At 41.0% G+C, this 19,050-nt stretch overlaps 2 protein-coding genes across 4 annotated transcripts; one reads left to right on the top strand and one right to left on the bottom strand.

The window, feature by feature from the left end:
- Positions 1-3,900: 3,900 nt before the first annotated feature.
- On the bottom strand, positions 3,901-10,139 carry dnajb4 (DnaJ heat shock protein family (Hsp40) member B4). Its single transcript, XM_004555237.3, has 3 exons — positions 9,648-10,139; positions 6,974-7,554; positions 3,901-4,898 (listed from the first exon to the last, which is right to left on the bottom strand). The coding sequence occupies exons 1-3, from the start codon at positions 9,856-9,858 to the stop codon at positions 4,668-4,670; spliced, it is 1,023 nt and encodes a 340-aa protein (XP_004555294.1). The 5' UTR covers positions 9,859-10,139; the 3' UTR covers positions 3,901-4,667.
- On the top strand, positions 6,467-19,023 carry slc25a24l (solute carrier family 25 member 24, like). 3 transcript variants are annotated; one of them, XM_004555238.3, is made up of 11 exons: positions 6,467-6,623; positions 13,176-13,551; positions 13,648-13,774; positions 14,162-14,249; positions 14,598-14,709; positions 14,805-14,963; positions 15,765-15,902; positions 15,987-16,097; positions 18,077-18,244; positions 18,320-18,458; positions 18,553-19,023. In XM_004555238.3, the coding sequence occupies exons 2-11, from the start codon at positions 13,429-13,431 to the stop codon at positions 18,738-18,740; spliced, it is 1,353 nt and encodes a 450-aa protein (XP_004555295.1). In that variant the 5' UTR covers positions 6,467-6,623; positions 13,176-13,428; the 3' UTR covers positions 18,741-19,023. The 3 variants fall into 3 exon arrangements, with proteins under 3 accessions (XP_004555295.1, XP_076732650.1, XP_076732651.1); XM_076876535.1 differs by lacking the exon at positions 6,467-6,623 and adding an exon at positions 11,896-12,467; XM_076876536.1 differs by lacking the exon at positions 6,467-6,623 and having other exon boundaries at positions 11,897-13,299; positions 13,438-13,551.
- Positions 19,024-19,050: the final 27 nt, after the last annotated feature.

The following is a 19,050-nucleotide window of genomic DNA, read 5'->3' as shown; positions in this document are numbered from 1 at the left end:
AAAGCAGAAATCACTGCTGACCAAAGATAACACAAAAGGCTCGTCTCATATTTACTAGAGATGGACCAATCCGATATTACGTATCGGTCCGATACTGACGTAAATTACTGGATCGGATATCGGAGAGAAATAAAAAATGTAATCGATCCATTAAATATCAAAAAAGCACCTCACAAAACTTGCGACATGGCATAACTCGGCTCATAACCGTAGCATGTCGGAGCAGTGTGCTCACGTGATAGAGCGGCTGTGTGTATTTGTAGCCTCGCTACCAAACCGGCATTTCATCTCCGAGGAAGTGATACCAGAGAGAAGTAAAGCAAGTGTGTAAGTTCATCTCTGAATGTTTGTAAAGCATTCCAGCGTAAAGCTTAACAACAGATATATGGAGCGAGTGCCTCTCCCCCCTCCCTCTCCTGCTGCTACTTCAATCATGAAACTGCTTAATGATCAGCTGATCGGCTTTTCTGTGGCGAGTCTTGTTTGTTTATCGCCCACTTTGCACTAGAAAGAGGAAACCAGCGGCTGAACAACAGCAGCACGTTTAAGCTTGATAATCTGTTGTTAGAATGTATTTAATATTACTTTCTACTCGAGGATCTTTTTCTACATAGCTGACAGCTGGTAACTGTGCAGGGGCGGATCTAGCAAAGTTTAGCCAGGGGGGCCGATAGGGCATTAACAGGGAAAAGGGGGCACAAAGACATACTTTTCTTTCTTATTCTCATTTAAAATGTCTAGCTTTTAATAAATAATTATCTGACTCTTACACCCAAAGTTTTAATCTGATGTAAAATGTATAGAAGTCCATTACTGTTAGTGTTGTTTATTTAAACTTGAGTATGAACTTATACAAAATGCAGCAAGATATTAAAAAAACAGTTTTATTGATTAAAAAACACACTATATCGGATTCATATCGGTATCGGCAGATATCCAAATTTATGATATCGGTATCGGTATCGGACATAAAAAAGCGGTATCGTGCCATCTCTAATATTTACCAAAAAAAAAAAAATCTTGATGATCCTTAAGACTTTTGGGAAAACACTCTGTGGACTGACAAGACAAAAGCTGAACTTTTTAGAAGCGTTGGGTCTCATTACATCTGGTATAATGCTAATGCAGTGTTTCATACAAAGAACATCGCACCAACAGTCAGACATGGTGGTGGTAGCGTGATGATCGGGGGCTGCTCTGCTGCCTCAGGACCTGAATGACTTCTTGTAAATGATGGAACCACAAATGCTGCCCTCTACTGGAAAATCCTCAAAGAGAATGTCCAACCATCAGTTTGTGCCCTAAAGCTCAAGCAGACTTGCACTAGGACAATGATCTGAAACTCGAAGGCTGTTCATGCTTGAAAACCCCCCCAGCGTGGCTGAATTACAACAAATTCTGCAAAGAAGAAATTTCTCCAGAGTGACGTGAAGGTTTTGCCAGTTACTACAAACACAAGACTGCAGTTCTTGTTGCCAAGGGTGGCACAACCGGTTATCAGGTGTAGTGGGGGACTACTTCTTCACACAGGGCCACGTGGGTTAGGATAACTTTGTTTAATCTTGAAAACTGAAATCATCAATTAGATATGTTTCATTTGATCTGGTTATCTTTGTATAATATTAACATTTGTAAGTGTGAAAAATATGCAAAAAAAGAAAAAGAAAAGAAAAAAGAAATCACTTTTTCACACCACTGTATTGTGTTTTCCTTCCTTTGCTGCAGCACCACATTTCCTTTTCCTCTTCCACTGGCAGCCTGTTGCCCCTATAAATGTTTGTCTAAGCAGCTCCTTCAGGGTGTAACTCTGTTGCAGCCAATAACTGTTCAAGTTGTAAAAACTGTACCTATGTTTCCTAAAATATGTCCAAGTGATAACAAAGATGGAGACGTGCTCTTTCTATTGTCCATAAAAACCCGAAATCTTCAAAGGATTTCATAAATTATTTTGAAAACGTAAACTGAGCAAAAAAAAACTGAGAAAATTGTGAATATTTATGTTACAATACGCACATTTATGACTGAACCATGCAGAGGCCTGTCACATTTTAACTATTTGAGGAACAATCCTGCATTTGGTGACTTACACAATTAAATAATCTTCACATAGTTTCGGGATTTAAGTTATTCATAGCATCTATTTTGACCAGACACACCAAATAGCACTGATAATTGTTCATGTGGACATTTGCACTTAGCCACTTGCCTAAACCTGATACATTTGCAAGTGCAAACAACAAGAAAAGACAAATACTCTTTTTGTTGTGCGCAAATAACAAAACATTTTAAGAATTTCACATATTGTTTTGACAATTTCAACTGTCATCCAAGGACTGAGCCAAAGAAGCTGAGAAAAACTGCAGCAAGTGTGACACGGCCATCAGCGTGTTGCTTATAAGTCATCAATAACATGTTACTTGAAGGCTGAGCGTGAAGCACGCATCTGTTTAAACTGCTCCTCGGGTGTACAGACGCTGGGGGAACTATTTAATGAATAAATAATTATGAGGATGAAGTTGCTGTTTGAATGCTCCTCTTTAAAACAGGCTTTGAAGAATCAATTTAAATGCTGATAATGAAAAAGTAAAGACCTTTGTAAATCAGTCGTACTTGTTAGTTATCGAATCTGCGCAATCTTAAAGGGACTAAATATTGATTTATGAATTTTAATCCATAGCTTAAATATTTAATGATGAGTCTTTCACTGCACTTTGGATAAAAATGCAACATTAAACAACATAAAATGGGAAACTGTGGTTGGTAAAAGCTCCAGGAGACATCATTTCAGGTTTACACCGTGACCTTTAACTCAGAGGCCATACTTTTACTCACATAATGCTCACAGATACTAGATTGAAAAATCCAAATGCCAATTTCTAGTCAGAGTTACGGCGATTTTGAAGGGAGAGGATCGGCAGCTGGTGAGCTCCCACACTACCCAGAGCATGTGTGTTTACTCTCCACTCTCTGTGCATGATAGTGACGCATCATCTGCATGAATCTCTACACATGCTGATGGACGATTTAAGATGGATGGACGGATCAAGTTATGTAAAAAGAAAGTACAACCTTATTCAAAATTCAATCTTTTATATGTCAGAACGTGACAAAAATCAGTCGTTCCTTAGCAAAGCTTAAAGTTGTGGGAATACAAGCCTGGATGAACAACATTGACATATTACACCGTGTCATTAATCATTTAATAAAAACTGAGGAAAAATGCAGAAGCAGTGTGTGCAAAACGAACTATCCTCTTACTGCTTCCATAGGAATTAAGAGGGTAACTAGCACTAAATGCATCTGATCAATTCAATCAGTATCTGTGACAAAGCTTTGGCAGTTTTCACGTGTGCATTAACACAATGCCAAGGAGGAAAGATACCTGCAGTAATTTTAGAGAAGCAACTGTTGTTACCTATCACTCTGGGTAAGTCATTCCCCCAAAATCTAAGTTCATCGTAGTCTTCATCATTCACTGCTTCTATGTGTAGATAGATAGATAATTATAGTTTAATAGCAGGATATTATTATCTGCCAACACAGCCAGTTTGAGGTTTTTTTTTTTATATGTCTATTTATTGTTATGCTCTTCTGAACTCCTGATATTACCCAAACCAGTAAAAGTAGCACTGAAACAGACACTAAACTCACTGAGTTAAAATCAATAAAAATCACTGATGTAAAACTAAATAAAAATGGGAAATTTAGTGAAAATGACTAAACCGCAGCAAATCTGGCGCTAACACAGACCATCCTGGCTGTGGGCCCCTGAGTCATAAAGATGTGGCATCCCCTGGTGGGAAAATGTCAGCTCTCCTGCATGCGTCAGCAGCAGGGGAGCTAACAGACAGCTATAATTACACATTCATATTTGTACTGTGAGTAACTTTACACATTAACTTCAGTCAAGGTATTTTTAATTTTAATTTCGCACATCAGAAACATTTTTTACAACAGCAAATTATTCACATTTGACTATCAAAATATAGGTTCATTTCATTCCCCCCTGGGCTGCAAAGAACCCATGTTGTGTAATAATAATGCTACACAGACTATAAATAATCCTAAGCGGTATTAACTTTTTTTTTTTTGTCTTTTTAAAGCGATGACTGTTTATATCCCGGAGGAGGACGCGTTTCTGAGCCTCTCCGTGGCTGAAACAGCTCGAGTCAGTTTGTGTGTAAATATTTATTTTAAAATTCAAGTCAAGGTATTTTCACAGGTAAGTTTCTAAAATGCACACATTGCACCTGCTGAGTTCATTCGACCACCTCCAAAGAACCTCCAAATCAAAGTTCACTGCTCGCGGCAAAGCAAACGTGAAGCCTGACGAGTCTAAAGTAAGACAACGAGCTGTTTGACACTAAAGTTTGTTTTTTGCTTTTGCAGCTGTAGACTCATTCACACCAAAACATTTCCAACTAACGAAAAAGTGGCAAAGGCCCACAAACATGAAATGTGCACGTTCAGATATCGCTCGCACTTGTATCAACTTGGCAGCATGCATGGCATTTATAAAAACACCACATAGCTCAAAAATAGAAATTGCACATTCACCATTTGGGAAGGGGGGGTCCATCTGGGAACTGTCAGAACTGTCCTTGTGCATGTGTGTGTGTGTAAGTGTGTGTGTGTCATGTGGCTCTGTCTCCCTCGTTTATTTCTTCCTAAGCAGGTAAATGCCGTTTCAGGACATCTCTGGCATTTGTCGGCAAAGACTCGGGAAAGTTCACATCAAACTCCACCACCAGGTCTCCTCTCTGCTCGGGGTTTTTGGGGAACGGGAGACCCTGTCCGGCTACAGTTTTTCTCATGCCGGGCTTGACGACGTCCGTGATCTTCATGTTGCACGTCTTCCCGTCTATCGTCGACACGGTGACGGAGCATCCGCACAGCGACTGTGAAGACAAGAATATGAGGGTAAGGTGAGGATCGGCGGGAGAACAGCAACCCACACACTGACGACTGCAAAAACGGCAGAAATAACACAGCAATCTGCTCACCGGCTATGTCGGTGCATTATCTATGGTTCCTTTTATCATTATTTTATTATTATTATTAAAGGTTTTCTTTTCCTTTGTCCCACTTTCAGTTTCCTTCTTACTTTATTCTACAGGTTTGATCCTCGTGCGTTTGTTCTTCTCTGCTCTGTTGTTTTCCCACCCTGCTTGTTGTGTGATTGTGTTCACCCGTTTCTTATTACCCTTCCCTGCTTGTGTGTATTTAATCCCTGTGTTTCCTTTGGCTGGATCTCTACAGTTTCAGGATTTATCTTATTTGCCCATCTGATATGTTTTTCCTGCTATCAATGCCAGCAATAATTACAGTTTCCCCTTAATTCCCTGAAAGTCCAAAATGGTTTCCTCTCTGTGTTTGAATCTTTTCTGCAGACTAAACCAGAGGCATGAGATACATGCAAATATTCACAGTATAGGTCAGTGGAAAAACATAATTACACAACAAATGTCAAAATATGTGTTCATGCCTTTGTTATGCAAGTTAAAAAGTAAAAGAAAAAGCAATTTAACTGCAGCTTTATCTGATCAGATAAAGCCGTGCTTACTTTGTGATACATGCGTAGAATCTCACATTACACTAGAGCTATTAATCAAATACTTTACCGTTCTATCTAATCTAACTCAAAACACGAGCGTAGGTGGATCGAGAGAGAGATTCTGCAACCAAAGCTGCACAAAAGCAGACAAAAAGAGCAAATACACCCAGAGTGAAAAGAGATGAGCTGATAAACAAAAGCTCATCAAGTCTAACATCTGCTACCAGTACAATGTGACCATATTAACTAAACTGTATATTTTTTTAACATGATATCAACTTAATATTTTCGAGTGTTTGTTTTGTTTGGAGCCTCGAGCTGATGCCATCTTAGCGTTGAAGCCGGGTGTGACCGGCAGCAGCTTTTCAAACCTAAAGTATCCTCAGCTTGGTTTTCCTTCCTGACACTAACGAGGAGCATAACTGACAAAACAAACAACATGTTGCATTCAATGTGAGATCCAACTTGAAACTGAGAACATAAGCTTACCAGGAAACTGTTCAAAGAGATCATGAATCAAGTAAGAAGAAGGATCATTTCCCCACAGATTTTTATACAGCCTGACTTCTTTCATTGCAACTAGAGGAGTCTCCCCCTGCTGGTCATCAGCAAGAATGCAGGTTTAAGGCACTATAGCATATTATCCAAGATAGAAGCTACATCTGTCTTTTAGATTTCTGATTAATCTTCAACAGACTTTAAAATTTAGTTTAATTCTGCTTCCACAAAACAATCTTAAAGGCTATTTTCAGAGCCCTGAACCACTTGAACTCTCCGGATTAGTCTTCATCAAGAGAAGGAAGTTTGATCAGCATCAAGTGATTACAGGTGGTCATAATTTCCATGTTGAAAGACTAAATGGCTTCAGGTATCATTCTGTCTGTGTGCTTTTTTATTTTTAATTGGGTTGCCCACATTTTCTTCTTAACAAGAGTCTCATTGTGATTGGAAACTGATTGAAAGGCAGCTTAATTATAGCATGCACAGCTGATCTGCTGGTAGTGGTCATAAATTCAGAGATGTGGAGGTTATATCTCTCACTGTGTGCTGAGGGGGAGGAACCACATAAGTAAGTACATCTTGCACCGTGTGCACGTGGGTGGCCGTCGCCTCTCCGCTCTCCCTGCGATACAGCTCCTACTTCTCTGCGCCGATGATCCAGATTACATAAGTGTGCATTCAAGGTGTGAGTTTGGTCTGGTACTATACTGATCCATTTAAGCCCGTGCTTTCCAGGGAAACAGCTGAAGCAGAGTACCTACAGTTTATTGATTGTGACCAGCGTTTAAGCTGCAGAGCATTAAAGCTGCACTCACAGCTAAATATGAACTTGTTCTGTGTGTGACTTATTCATCTATCAGACTCTATTAATACCTCTACACTCAGACAAAGCAGGTGCCAAAATAGAAAAGGCCTCACCTGTCGTAAGCTCACACGCACTGGATACACAATGTTGGAGCCCTCCCGCCTAAAGTGGGGGTGTGGTTTGTCCTTGATGACGAAAACAATGTCAGCGGGAATAGTATTTGGAGACTCGTCTCCCTCCCGGGGGAACGTGATCTTGGTTCCCTCCTTCCAGCCCCGCTTAATCTCGATAGTGAGAATCTTATCCTCAGTGCGCATGGTCCTGCCATCTGGATTTAGCCTTTTGCGGGAGATTTTCATCCTCTTGGTGCAGCCGTGGAACACCTCCTCCAGGGTGACCCTCAGTTCGTGGATGATGGGCGGGTCCTGCTTCCGCCGCTGCTGCCCCCCGAGGCCCACGTGGCCGTCACGGGGGAAGCCGTTCAGGTTGAAGCTGGTGAAGGAGCCGAAGGGGTCGTTTCCGTCCACCTCCATGTCCTCGTCGTCTCGCCCGTTCGCTTTACGTCCGAAGAACATCTCGAAGGGGTTGGAGCCTCCGAAGAAAGTGGCGAAGGTGGCGTGAGGGTCTCCATGGAAGGTGTAGGTGAAAGTGGTGCCTTGTCCGTCACCAGCGGGCCCACTTCCTCCCTTGAGACCTTTTGGGCAACAGAAATGATTAATGACATGAGTGCTCAGCTCAGCGAGAGCACTTACAGCATGACTGATAAACTCTGACTTCAAAGTACAGCCCAGTTTATCAGAGTTGTGCTGAATGATCTTAGAGCTAAAACATCAAACCACGATGGTCCCAGTTTCTTTATTTCACACTTTACATCATTCTTGAGTGAGTACTGTGGTTTTTAAGTGTTAAAATGCCACATTACCTCAGAGATTACCTACATCTTATTAATGATGTTCCTCAACCATCATTCCAAAATAAAAACAGAAAAATATGGGAGTAAAGAAAGTTTTCCTTAAGGGAAAAACTTTGGGACATCAGATGAGGGAGGGGAAAGTGTCAGAGAGACTCCCTGTTCTCAAACACCTCTTCCAGTTCTTCTGGTGAGAAATTCCCAAGCCAGCTGAGAGCGCATTTCCTGGATTTGCCCCTGGGCCTCCTCTCAGCAGGACCTCACCGGGGAGGTGGCCAGGAGGCATCCTAGTCAGATCCCCCAACCAGCTCAGCTGCCTCCTTTTGATGGTGAGGACTAGCAGTGCTACTTACTACCCCGAACCAAAAAGTCAGTGTAAATAGCATTGTTTTTAGCCTTTTTTTTTTAATTTTTTTAATTTAAATCATTACTATTTTTCAGTCACAGTTCAGTCACAGTTTCTACATTGTCATGTTCAGGGTTAGGTTAACAAACAAAGGCTTTCTGGCAGAAAGTCCTGAAGTACAAATTCTTCCATTATCAAAGTTTTCCAGTCTCCTTCGGCAGTCTCAAAGCTATGACATCACAACAATAATATTGTTGCACTGGAGAAACATGATGTGGGAAAAATGCCAACATGGCAACACCAGACTGTGGCTGTTATTCAACTAGCAGCTGATACTGGTTGGTACTCTGAGTGGAGGGGATAGTACTGGTGTCACGAGAAGGAAAATTGGATTAGTGCAAGAAAATGACATAAAATGCTGAGAAGTCAAGCCACTTCAGACATAGATGGACAAATTCTGAGTCTTACAAAGTATTTTTAATATCAATATCAGGAAAGATATATTTGAGATATTAGAGGAGATGACTCATGTAGAGAGTAATTGTAATGCTGCAGTTAGATTCTGTGATGGAGCCATGTTATGCTCATTCTTTCTTTACATCGCTTCCTTCTCAAACTGTTCAGGTAAAAGTTTTTCATGTATCTCCATCACAGGGCCAAACTGAGTACAACTGCTAAAGTTGAACCACGCCACCTTTGTGGACATGATGGGATGATGGGATACGCTTTCTGGTAGAGGTATCACATATAAGAGCATGTCCCCTGTTACAAAACTGGAAAATTTGTTTGGTTTTCCCTTTTACTCTTATAAATGGATCTCACCACTAGTAATCAGCGGATTTTTTTTGATTGAGATCAACTCCCAACTCAGGGAATTGTTTGCATGGTTTGAGGGAGCTCTTACAGAAGCCATATGGTTCAAATTTCCATGCTCATGATGTCATTTTAACTTTTTCCTGCATGCATTTTCTTGCTTTACACTTCCCGTGCCTTAAACTGTGCATTTCTGAGAAAGGTTCCTCGTGTATCCAGTTACATTAAGAGGAGAAAAATGTTTTGGTGTGAGTAAAATTGTAAAAATCATAATATGCCTCCATAAATTTTAAATATGTGGTTGTGGAGATGATGGATGGTCTATTTTTCCTTCCTCACACCAACCAAAGATCCCGAAAATAGCAGTCTGGACTGAAAATCTCCATGTAGCTGCATGTACCTCTGCTACTGTAACATTTTGTACAGAATGGCTGTTGGTGTGAATCGATATTACCCCCGGTTTCTCTTAAAATTGGAGCTTATTACTGTAAGTGCCGTGCCACATATGGACTGAGCCTCATGATAAAATGCACAGAAATGTATGCAGATGATCTGCCGAACAGCTGTGCTGTGGGCCTGCTGCTGTGCTGGTTACAGTGTGCGACTTGAATTGAAGCCAGTTGTGTTTTACATGCAGCCATCCAGCTTCACAGCGCGTTCATAACGGTGTTTTAACCCGAAACACACAATAGCGTGTAATTAAAAAAATATACGTTACCTTCCTCTCCATACTGATCATAAATTTCCCTTTTCTTCGGATCACTGAGGACTTCATATGCTTCGGCGATTTCCTTAAATTTCTCCTCGGCGGCTGCAGACTTGTTTTTGTCCGGATGCCATTTCAGCGCCTGTTTTTTGTAAGCTTTTTTTATATCCTCATCCGTGGCTCCTTTAGAGATACCCAGCGTTTTATAGTAATCTTTGCCCATTTTTAACCCACTTATCCCCCTATAAGAAAAATAATAAATTAACAAATACAAAGGGGGCTAGAGCTCCTGGAGCAGAGCAGGTAGACTGGCCTGACGCGGGTCGGCGGATGGTTGTCACAGCTGACTAATAAACAATAAGTATCCGCAGACAGACACACAGTGGAGGATGAAGACCATTTAGAGGGGGTTAGTCAACGCCGTGGACCGTCTGTTATTTATCCGTGACTGGATGACCCTCTTTAAATAGACACGGCTCCCTCCCCTGTATCCACAGCGCCAAAGTCAAGTCAGACGCAATAAATAATTCTGGTTCCGGTGCGCTTGAGCTTGAGCTTCCAAAATTATGACGCATTAGAGAATGTCTTGTATCAAATTTTTTTTTCAAGAAAAACAATAAAAACTGCGAAACACGCTTCAAGATGAACAGGTGGGACAATTATTTTTTGACTGGAGATTTAAAAAAAAAATAATTAAAAAAATTAAAATTGTATACCTCCACAATTTACGAAAAATAGGGCATCGAATCACATAAATGTTTGTCCTGATACAAAAACAAGAACGAGACAGGAGTCCAAGAGCCGAAAATATCAAACTACAGTCAAACCAATACCCGATTTGTAATTTTGAGATGCACTCTGCTTACTGTAAAACCAAGTCATAAATTCTTACAGCTATTCAGTGCGGTACCCATGAAGTGAAAATCAATTATTATATGTTTATTGTGTTCGAATTCGATCTCGAAAGTGTTACCAAGCATACAGTTCTGCTGTTTATGCAGCACCACTCAAAATTTGAAACACACCTTCTCATTGTAGAGTTTTTCATTACTCTTATTGTTTTTCTACATTTTAAAAACATCTTGTATATACACGACTATACAAGTCGTATAGTCTATACAATACTATTGCTGGATATTCACATTAAACAAGGCCAAAGTTTCAAATAATGAGGTTATGTACAGGCAATCATGAGCCAAAAGCTCAGACTTCTGACTCCTCTAAATGCTCTGTTTCATACAGTTTTGTCTACTCTTGGCTCTTTATGACGTCACAGAGAGGGGAAACCCTTAATATGGTCTTCTCAGGCACAAAGATCAACCAGCTTCACCCAGGTTTAGACCCAGATTGTTGAGCTCCGGTTATGTGATGCTGATTCTTTATCCACTGAGCTGAATTGATGCATGTTGACGTGGGTTAAGTGTTACCTCTAATTCTAAATAAATCCCCAACAGTGCAGCAAAACATCTCCATGCCACCACAGCTCCTCCCCCAGGCCTCACAGTGAGAAGAGAAAATGCAGATCTGTTCACCTTCTCATAAAGCAACCTAAATTCATAAAGAAACCTACTGAGATATGTTTAATGTGAGGTGAATTTTATTAAGAAATAATAAAATCCCCTACCCTCACCTATGGCCACGAGCTGTGGGTAGTGACCGAAAGAACGAGATCGCGGATACAAGCGGCAGAAATGAGCTTCCTCCGAAGAGTGGCTGGCCTCTCCCTTGGAGATAGGGTGAGAAGTTCGGCCATCCGGGAGGGGCTCAGAGTAGAGCAGCTGCTGCTCCACATCGAAAGGAGCCAGCTGAGGTGGTTCGGGCATCTGACAAGGATGCCCCCTGGGCGCCTCCTGGGTGAGGTGTTCCAGGCATGTCCCACCGGGAGGAGGCCCCGGGGCAGACCCAGGACACGCTGGAGAGATTATATCTCTCGGCTGGCCTGGGAACGCCTTGGTATTCCCCCGGATAAGCTGGAGGAGGTGGCTGGGGAGAGAGAGGTCTGGGCCTCTTTGCTTAGGCTGCTGCCCCCGCGACCCGGCCCCGGACAAAGCGGATGAGGATGGATGGATGGATGGAATAAATATAAGAAACTCCTTGAATGTTGTAGGTGTATATTTTTATTTTAGTTTCTTTTTTTTTTCTTATAGAACATTTTTACTTGCCTTACATGAGAATAAATTGGTTTTATTTTGAAAAGCTGCTTTCCGGTATGAGTGGCGTAAGTGGACGCTGTGGACTGGAGTCTGGCGGCTTTTTCTAGAAAGTAAGTGGCGATACTCGTCATTCACCAAACCGGGTCCTTTGCACATCATCCAGGTGAGAGGCGAAAAAAGACCAGTCACTGTATTTGATGTCGTTTATAGCCATGACGTCATCGCACAAAACTGACAGCCAATGGGAAGCAATGGAAACTCTGAAACTCCCCATGCTTATCTGGAGGAAAATGTTGTATGTATATCAGATGACAAGGCCCAGGTAATAAATATCTTATATGTCAGTATCTTAACTATCCTATAACATTTGGCGTTTTCTTTAATCTTAACAAACCAGGAATGCGGGTAAAAATGTAAATAAAGACAATAAACACGTGGTACAATAAAATCACAAAACTATATTTAACCAAACTCTGAAATACTCAAACTCCCAAAGTCACAGAAAATCCGTATTCAAGCAATTCATCGTTATCCTCAAGTTGTTTTCCTCCCTTTTACATGTAGCAGTTTAGGCTTTTTTTCTTCTTCTTTTTTTATCTTATGGATTACACCATCAGTCACTGGAGAAGAGCCACTGAAACCAAAGTCTGCTAGACTGCCTCCAACCCCCCGTGGATTGGTATGTGTGTCTTCCTCTAGTACTTAGCTCTTCCTGGACTGCAGACCTCTCAGATATTGTGTCTGGAATCTGCTGGAGCCACTCTCCCAGTTTGGGGGTTACAGGTCCTGTAATACTCCTGTAACCACTGGGACCACTCCTCCTTTCCTATCTGCTCCAGTTATTCAGTGCATTTGGTCTCCTCCTTTTAACTGGCACATCTATCACAACCGTAGTCTTCTGCTCTCTGTCATGACTCTGTAAATGTGTAATTTTTACAATAATTTACTGGCAGCTGGATGACAGAATGTGTTGGATGGATGTGTTGTTGGTTGGACAGCAGTTGCTGACCTGTCTTCCACTGGGAATTGGAGACATTTCTGTGTACTATCCAAACCCAGTGCTTCTCTGTGTGCCAGCATGCATCTTACATGCTGCTACTAAGTGCAGGACTGTCTCAGTGGGACCTTTGCATTGCTTGCATCTTGGGTCCTATCGAGTGTGGCAGACGATTGCTTTTAGGCATCTGGTGCTTTGAGGCTCGCTGTTGTGATCAGAGCCTCTGTGCTGTGCTCGAGGTCAGCTTTTTCTAGCCACTGGTTGGAATTCTTGATGTCAGCAGTTTCCTTTATCTGCAAGATGTGTCTCCTTTTAAAAAAAATAAATAATACATTTTGTATAAATAGCACGCAGAAGATCACAGGTTCGAGGCCACTGTGTCTATTCCAGATGAAGGTGGCCTCTCCTGCAGCCACAGCGCCCCCTGGTGTTCCTTAGAGGAAGTGAGTTTTACAAAAACCGCTGATAGAAGCTCTCTCTCTGCCAGTGAGTCAGCGCCTCTGCAGAGCTGCAGGTCAATCATCTCTGGTGATAATGAATGAATGTTTTAAAATCTCCTTTAAAAGGTCCTGCAACGAATAAAAGGTTTTAAAGGTTTTTTCTGTTTGCATCTGGAAAATTTTACTGCTTTTCTGCATGAACCATGGATCAGTTTCGTGGATTATTTAGTAAACTGGACCAAAATGAGGATGGATTCGTTTCTGTGGCGGAGCTACAAGACGAAATGAGGAAGCATGGTATTATCTCAGCGGATGGGAAGGTCCAGGTAACAAATATTCTTAATAGCATCTATATGCATCGGTATTATTATTGTTTTTTTTTTTAAACCTGCTATTGAGAGAGCTGTTTTTGTTTCTTGTAGAGTATCGTCGAGTCTTATGACAGAGACAAAGATGGCCTGCTGGATTATCAAGAGTTCCTCAGCTACATGATGGACAGAGAGAGGAAGTGGAAAATTCACTTTCATGACCTTGATAAGAATAATTGTGGTGAGTTGAAAGTCTTACCGCCTTATAAGTGATACATTTCTGGAGGAAAAAAATGAATGATACAAAATGAAGTATGTGAGGACTTAAATCAGTTTTTAAGATCTGCGCCTCCTGCTTTTTTGTCCTTTAAAGAACATAATGAACATAACTCTGCAGAAAGTGTGTTCTAACATGACTTTTCCTCGATAACCTGAATACATTTTTTATTTTGTTGATGGTGAAATGTGTTTTCAAGGTCAGACACGACTGGCTGGCAGGCAAACAAAAGATCTGTTTATGGTACACAGACCTGCAGCATTTCAGGGACCATAGCACATCATATAGAAACTTCACTTATGAGGAAGAGCAGTATCTGTTTGTAATTTTGTGCATTTCTTCTTTGATCAGGATTCATTGACCAGGAGGACATCATATGTTTGTTTAAGGAGTTAGGAGTGGTCATTTCAAAGCCGAATGCAAAAAAAATTATACAAATGTAAGATTTTCTTGCCCACTACCTCATAGATTCATTATTGTTTTTGAGTATATATGCATTTATACTTGGCATATAGGTTTAAAATAATTAGCATAATTAGCATTAAATAAAATATATTTAAGGCATAATCGTGATTATTTTGGGTTGCCAGATTAAACGAATGGTTAAAAGGATCCCTCAGTATGGACTCACTACCTGGCTAACCTGAACTTGTTGTATCTCTGAATTATAAATGATTATTACTCAGCTTGCTGTTTTGAAAATGGACAAATGATGTGATGTTAATACGGGATGTGAAAGCTTTATTTCCTGAAACTTGACAAGTGTCGTTGTCTTTGGCAACATCAGGATGGATAAGGACAACTCGATGACGGTGGATTGGGATGAATTCTTGCACCACATCATCCTCAACCCTGTGGATAACATCGGGGAGCTAGTGTCCTCATGGAAACACAGTTTGGTATGATCATTCCCATTATGCTTTACATTTACACAGCGATTAAAATGTCTCCTCAAAAGGTGATCAGTTAAGTCCTCCTGTTTGTACTCCTGCAGGTGTTTGATGTCGGGGAGAGCCGCGGGATCCCCATTGAGTTCCCTGAAGAAGCGTCAGGCTTCAGTGCTTGGAGGACATTTGTTATGTCAGCAGGACTGGCGGATGCTGTGTCCCGGACCATGACGGCACCCATAGACCGCCTTAAAACACAACTTCAGGTCAGCTCCACTATCACAAGGCACTGCAGACAAAAGGAAAAGGAAAATGTTTCAGAAACATCACACAAATTATGTAATAATTATTCAAGCTCAGCGGTTTTACAGAGTTTCTGACTACATCACTCAGCGTAACTATTATGTGGCCCTGGAAGACTCGCAAATTCTGTCAGGAAGAATTAGATAAACTACCAAAGCCCAGGTGCACAAAGCCTGTAGAGTCAAAGCTGTTCCTGCTGCAAAGAAATGGCTCTAAGAAATGCTTAAATAAAGGTTTGAATCATTTTGTAAAAGAGCCACTCATGTTTTAACATCGTGTCACAGTATAGATTAATAAGCAAATATGCTTCTTTTGTCCATCCATCCATTTTCTTAACTGCTTATCAAGGTTGCAGGAGAGCTGGAGCTTATCCTAGATGTACACCACAGACAGGTTACCAGTCTGTCACAGGGCTAACAAAGAGAGACAGAAAAAAACATTAAAGCTATTTAGCATTTTAAGATAATGTAAATTTTTGGGTTCCAGCTCCCCTGTGGCGCTGATATGGGTAAGCAGAAGACGATGGATGGATGTTTCGTTTTGGCTGTGAGCCCGGCCTAGTTTTACATTAGTATCTCTGGCTCTAAAAACAGTCTGTTATCAGCTTGCCTGCCTTATTTTTATGACCTGCGTTCAAAATGTTGCTTTTATCTTGCTTTTAACTTTATGTACCTATATTTATCCTAAAAGTGTTGCTGTTGTGACTGTTCCACATCACTGCACACCTGCACCTCACTGAAAATGACTTCCTGTCTCCACAATAGGTGTATGGATCCAAGGCCTTCTCCCAGGGTTTTCAGGAGATGAGAGGAGGTGGTTTGCGGTCAATGTGGCAAGGCAATGCTGTCAACGTGCTGAAAGGAACGCCACAGTCGACACTTCAGTGTCTTATCTACGCCCAGGTGAGGCTGAGCATTGAGCTGTTGGTGTACAGTTTATTTTTTTCCGATTGATTAGCACACTCAGATGTCCTCTGCTCCGTTTAGATGAAGGTCTACACCCAAAACAGGACCCAGCAGACTCTGACAGTGCAGCAGCGTTTCGGGTTGGGCTGCATCTCTGGAGCTGTGGCTCACGCTGTCTTCTACCCCTTAGAGGTCAGATCAGTGGCAGATCTGAGTACTTTAACATTTCTGTCCTGAAGTGCAGATCACTGACTGTTTTAATTGTTACTATGTCATTGTTAGACTCATTATAAAGCCTTTTTATTATCATAAACAAATGAGTCAGTCTCTACAGTATCTCCAAAGAGAACAACACATGTTCCAATATTAATATTAAACAATCACCATGAGGAAGTGCGTGAACAACCACACAAATACTTTAGATGCTGGGAAACAGTGATCTTCATCTGTAATCTCATGGCCGTGAATAACTGTATTCTGTATTACTTTGAGGCTGATAAATCGCCACGGCAATGTGGAGTAAACAGGTGAGGAAAATACTAAAACTGAGCTTTTGCTTCTTACATTATGAGAAACTGGAGGATACTGTGTTATTCAACTCAGTTTTTCCCCTTTATGCTATAACAACATTAAACTAACATTCTGTACTGAGGCCAGCGTGCTCTGATATTTTTAGAGGCTCTCCTTTGTTTGCGTTCGTCACACTAAAGTCTCAAATAACCCCTCCACAGTCAGCAGCCCAAATACAAGCAAAAATGTTACCACTGATGATATCAACATCATGTCAACACCATCTTATCAACAATAAATGTATTTTTTTTTTTATTAAAAACAAAAACAAACGAGCATCATAAAACCAAAATGCACAAACTCTTCCTCCCATCCCACACAGAGCACGTGAATAAATACAAAAAAGATGCACGGTCGATAGCAAACCCCTGTTCCTCTAACTACTAACCTTTCTCTTTGTATTTCACTACATATTTTAATCTTTCTGGTTTTCTGGTGTTTTGAGCATGAGGTCATCTTGAGTTTGATGAATTATACAGCAGGTATTCTGAATCATAAACAGTTGATAGCACAGCAAATGGGTAAAATGGTATATATTCATATCCCCTCTTATTTCAGGACATGTATCTTTTCTGAATTACTATGTGCTACATAAACTTTTTTTCCCCTGTAGAAGTCTAGTTAACAGAAATGTAAAAGCCCAAAATCCCCAAATTATTACCAACATGGCAGGTTAGGGCTCCAGTCATGCCTAGAGACCAGTCAGCAACCAGTTGCTAGGAAAAAGCATTTCTTCTGCAGCTGTTGGAGAGTGGTTAGTGGAGGCTGCTAGCCATCCATAGTGAGTAAATGTTTGCAAACAGTTACACAATGCTGCACTGAAAAACTCCTTGCAATTGTTTGTATCACAAGAAGATCCTGAATTGTCTCCAAACAGTTGCAAACTACTCTCTAAGTGGTGAAGTTTTTTAAGAAGGGAAACTGTTCCCTTTTAATGTAAAATGTGTGCTTTTTGAGATATGTTTGTTGCAGCAATAAGGCACAGCTTTCCTTTTAATGGTGAATATTCTCTGTTTCTGGTTTGAGCTGCACTTTTTAAAGTGCCGCTTAAACTCACAGAGTAAGTGGCCAGTGTCTGCAAACAAGTTGGCATGTTCCATTTGAACCTGTTAATGACCAAAGCAATCACAACGAGGGTTTTGAGCCAGCAACCAGTTGCCAGTTGGGGAATATGCATTTTACGTAGCAACCATAAGGAACCAAAAGAAAAAAACATGAGGTAGGAAACAAGCAAAAGCAAAAATTTACTGCCAGACAAGTGTTTGGAGAATAGTTATACAATGGAAACATGTGACTGGAGAATTAGGTGAGGGAAAAAAGGTTGTGATCTCTGTGGCTGTGAAGCCCCACTGCTACTCAAAGCAAACCTGAAGAAAGCTGGTTTAGAGGCTGAGGAATTAAGGAGTCTTGTTTCAGACAATAGATGAACTGACAGGCTTCACCAAAGTTCAGCATTAGCTAAACTGTATGATAATGTAAAATTTGTTGAATCACTCAAAGCTGCTCTAGTAGAGTCCAAGAATTGAGACTAATAGACCCACTTTAATTTATTAGTGGGGATCTCTTTTAGCAGTCTCACTCTCCTCTTGTTTTCTCTACAGGTGCTGAAGGTGAGGCTGAACCTGCAGCAGGCTGGCACTTACCATGGTGTTGCAGTGTGTGCCCGATCCATTTATAGAAGCGAGTCTTTGTCTTCCTTTTACAGAGGATTCAAGCCCAGCATCCTCTGTATGATCCCCTATGCAGGTGTGGAGTGTGCTGTTCATCAGGTGGGCCAGAAGACAACAGAGATCAAGTGAACTTTTATTTTGAAAAGATGCTAATTGCTTATTTTGTAATTGCAGTCAATCATGAGCTGGGCAAAAAGCGATCCCGCCTACAACAGTGACTCCAAACTGTTTTTCTTCAGCTTTGTGGCGTTCGCTTCTGGACAAATCACCAGTTACCCGCTGGCGGTGATCCGAACTCAGCAGCAAGCGCAGGGTATCGGCTCTCATTCATTCGGCACAGTTTACAGTTTCATATGAAGCTTTTATGTGGGAATGTTTTACTCATGTTTGTTTGTCTTGTTCTTCAGCTTTCAGATCAGATTCACGGCCAGCCTCGGGTGTATTACCGGGACTGATTGGGATATATGAAAGATATGGAATTAAAGGATATTATAATGGCATGGGAGCCAGCTTCGTCAGGGCGATACCGTGTGCCTTAATGAACTACACTCTGACTAGAAAATTTGAAAATGTTTTTTCCTCCTTGGAGTCTTGAGGAAATTAGAAAAAAAGCAAAAGCTGTGAGTTTTATTTTTGTTAATTATCCAAACACATGTCTGAAAAAAATGCCTGAGATGTGAAATGAGGTCAATCACGAAGTTATGGTTAACTCTGCAGGATTTGCTTTGTTATATTTTCTGTTGACCACGAGCATGGAACCATAATCTGACTGACTTTAAATATGTAATAACCAAGAGTAACAGCTGGCTACTCGACATGCTCTTTTAAAATAAGAAAATATGTTGTTGTGTTGACTGTATAATAAAATGATACTTCATAGCATGAATCAGATAGTGTTCATCTGT

The sequence above is a fragment of the Maylandia zebra genome, linkage group LG18 (assembly GCF_041146795.1).
Source record: "Maylandia zebra isolate NMK-2024a linkage group LG18, Mzebra_GT3a, whole genome shotgun sequence".
Lineage (NCBI taxonomy): Eukaryota > Metazoa > Chordata > Actinopteri > Cichliformes > Cichlidae > Maylandia > Maylandia zebra.
Note: the sequence above shows the minus strand (reverse complement) of the source record. Positions and strands in the feature narration are given on the sequence as shown.

Bases quoted from the DNA above. Each gene is read 5' to 3' on its own strand.
- dnajb4 (XM_004555237.3), bottom strand. From the start codon at position 9,858: ATGGGCAAAGATTACTATAAAACGCTGGGTATCTCTAAAGGAGCCACG. The intron at 7,555-9,647 runs GTAACGTATATT...GTTGCCCAAAAG, and splicing joins TGATCAGTATGGAGAGGAAG to GTCTCAAGGGAGGAAGTGGG. The intron at 4,899-6,973 runs GTGAGGCCTTTT...TTGTCTTCACAG, and splicing joins TGCGTGTGAGCTTACGACAG to TCGCTGTGCGGATGCTCCGT.
- slc25a24l (XM_004555238.3), top strand. From the start codon at position 13,429: ATGGATCAGTTTCGTGGATTATTTAGTAAACTGGACCAAAATGAGGAT. The intron at 14,964-15,764 runs GTCAGCTCCACT...TCTCCACAATAG, and splicing joins GCCTTAAAACACAACTTCAG to GTGTATGGATCCAAGGCCTT. The intron at 16,098-18,076 runs GTCAGATCAGTG...TTTTCTCTACAG, and splicing joins CTGTCTTCTACCCCTTAGAG to GTGCTGAAGGTGAGGCTGAA.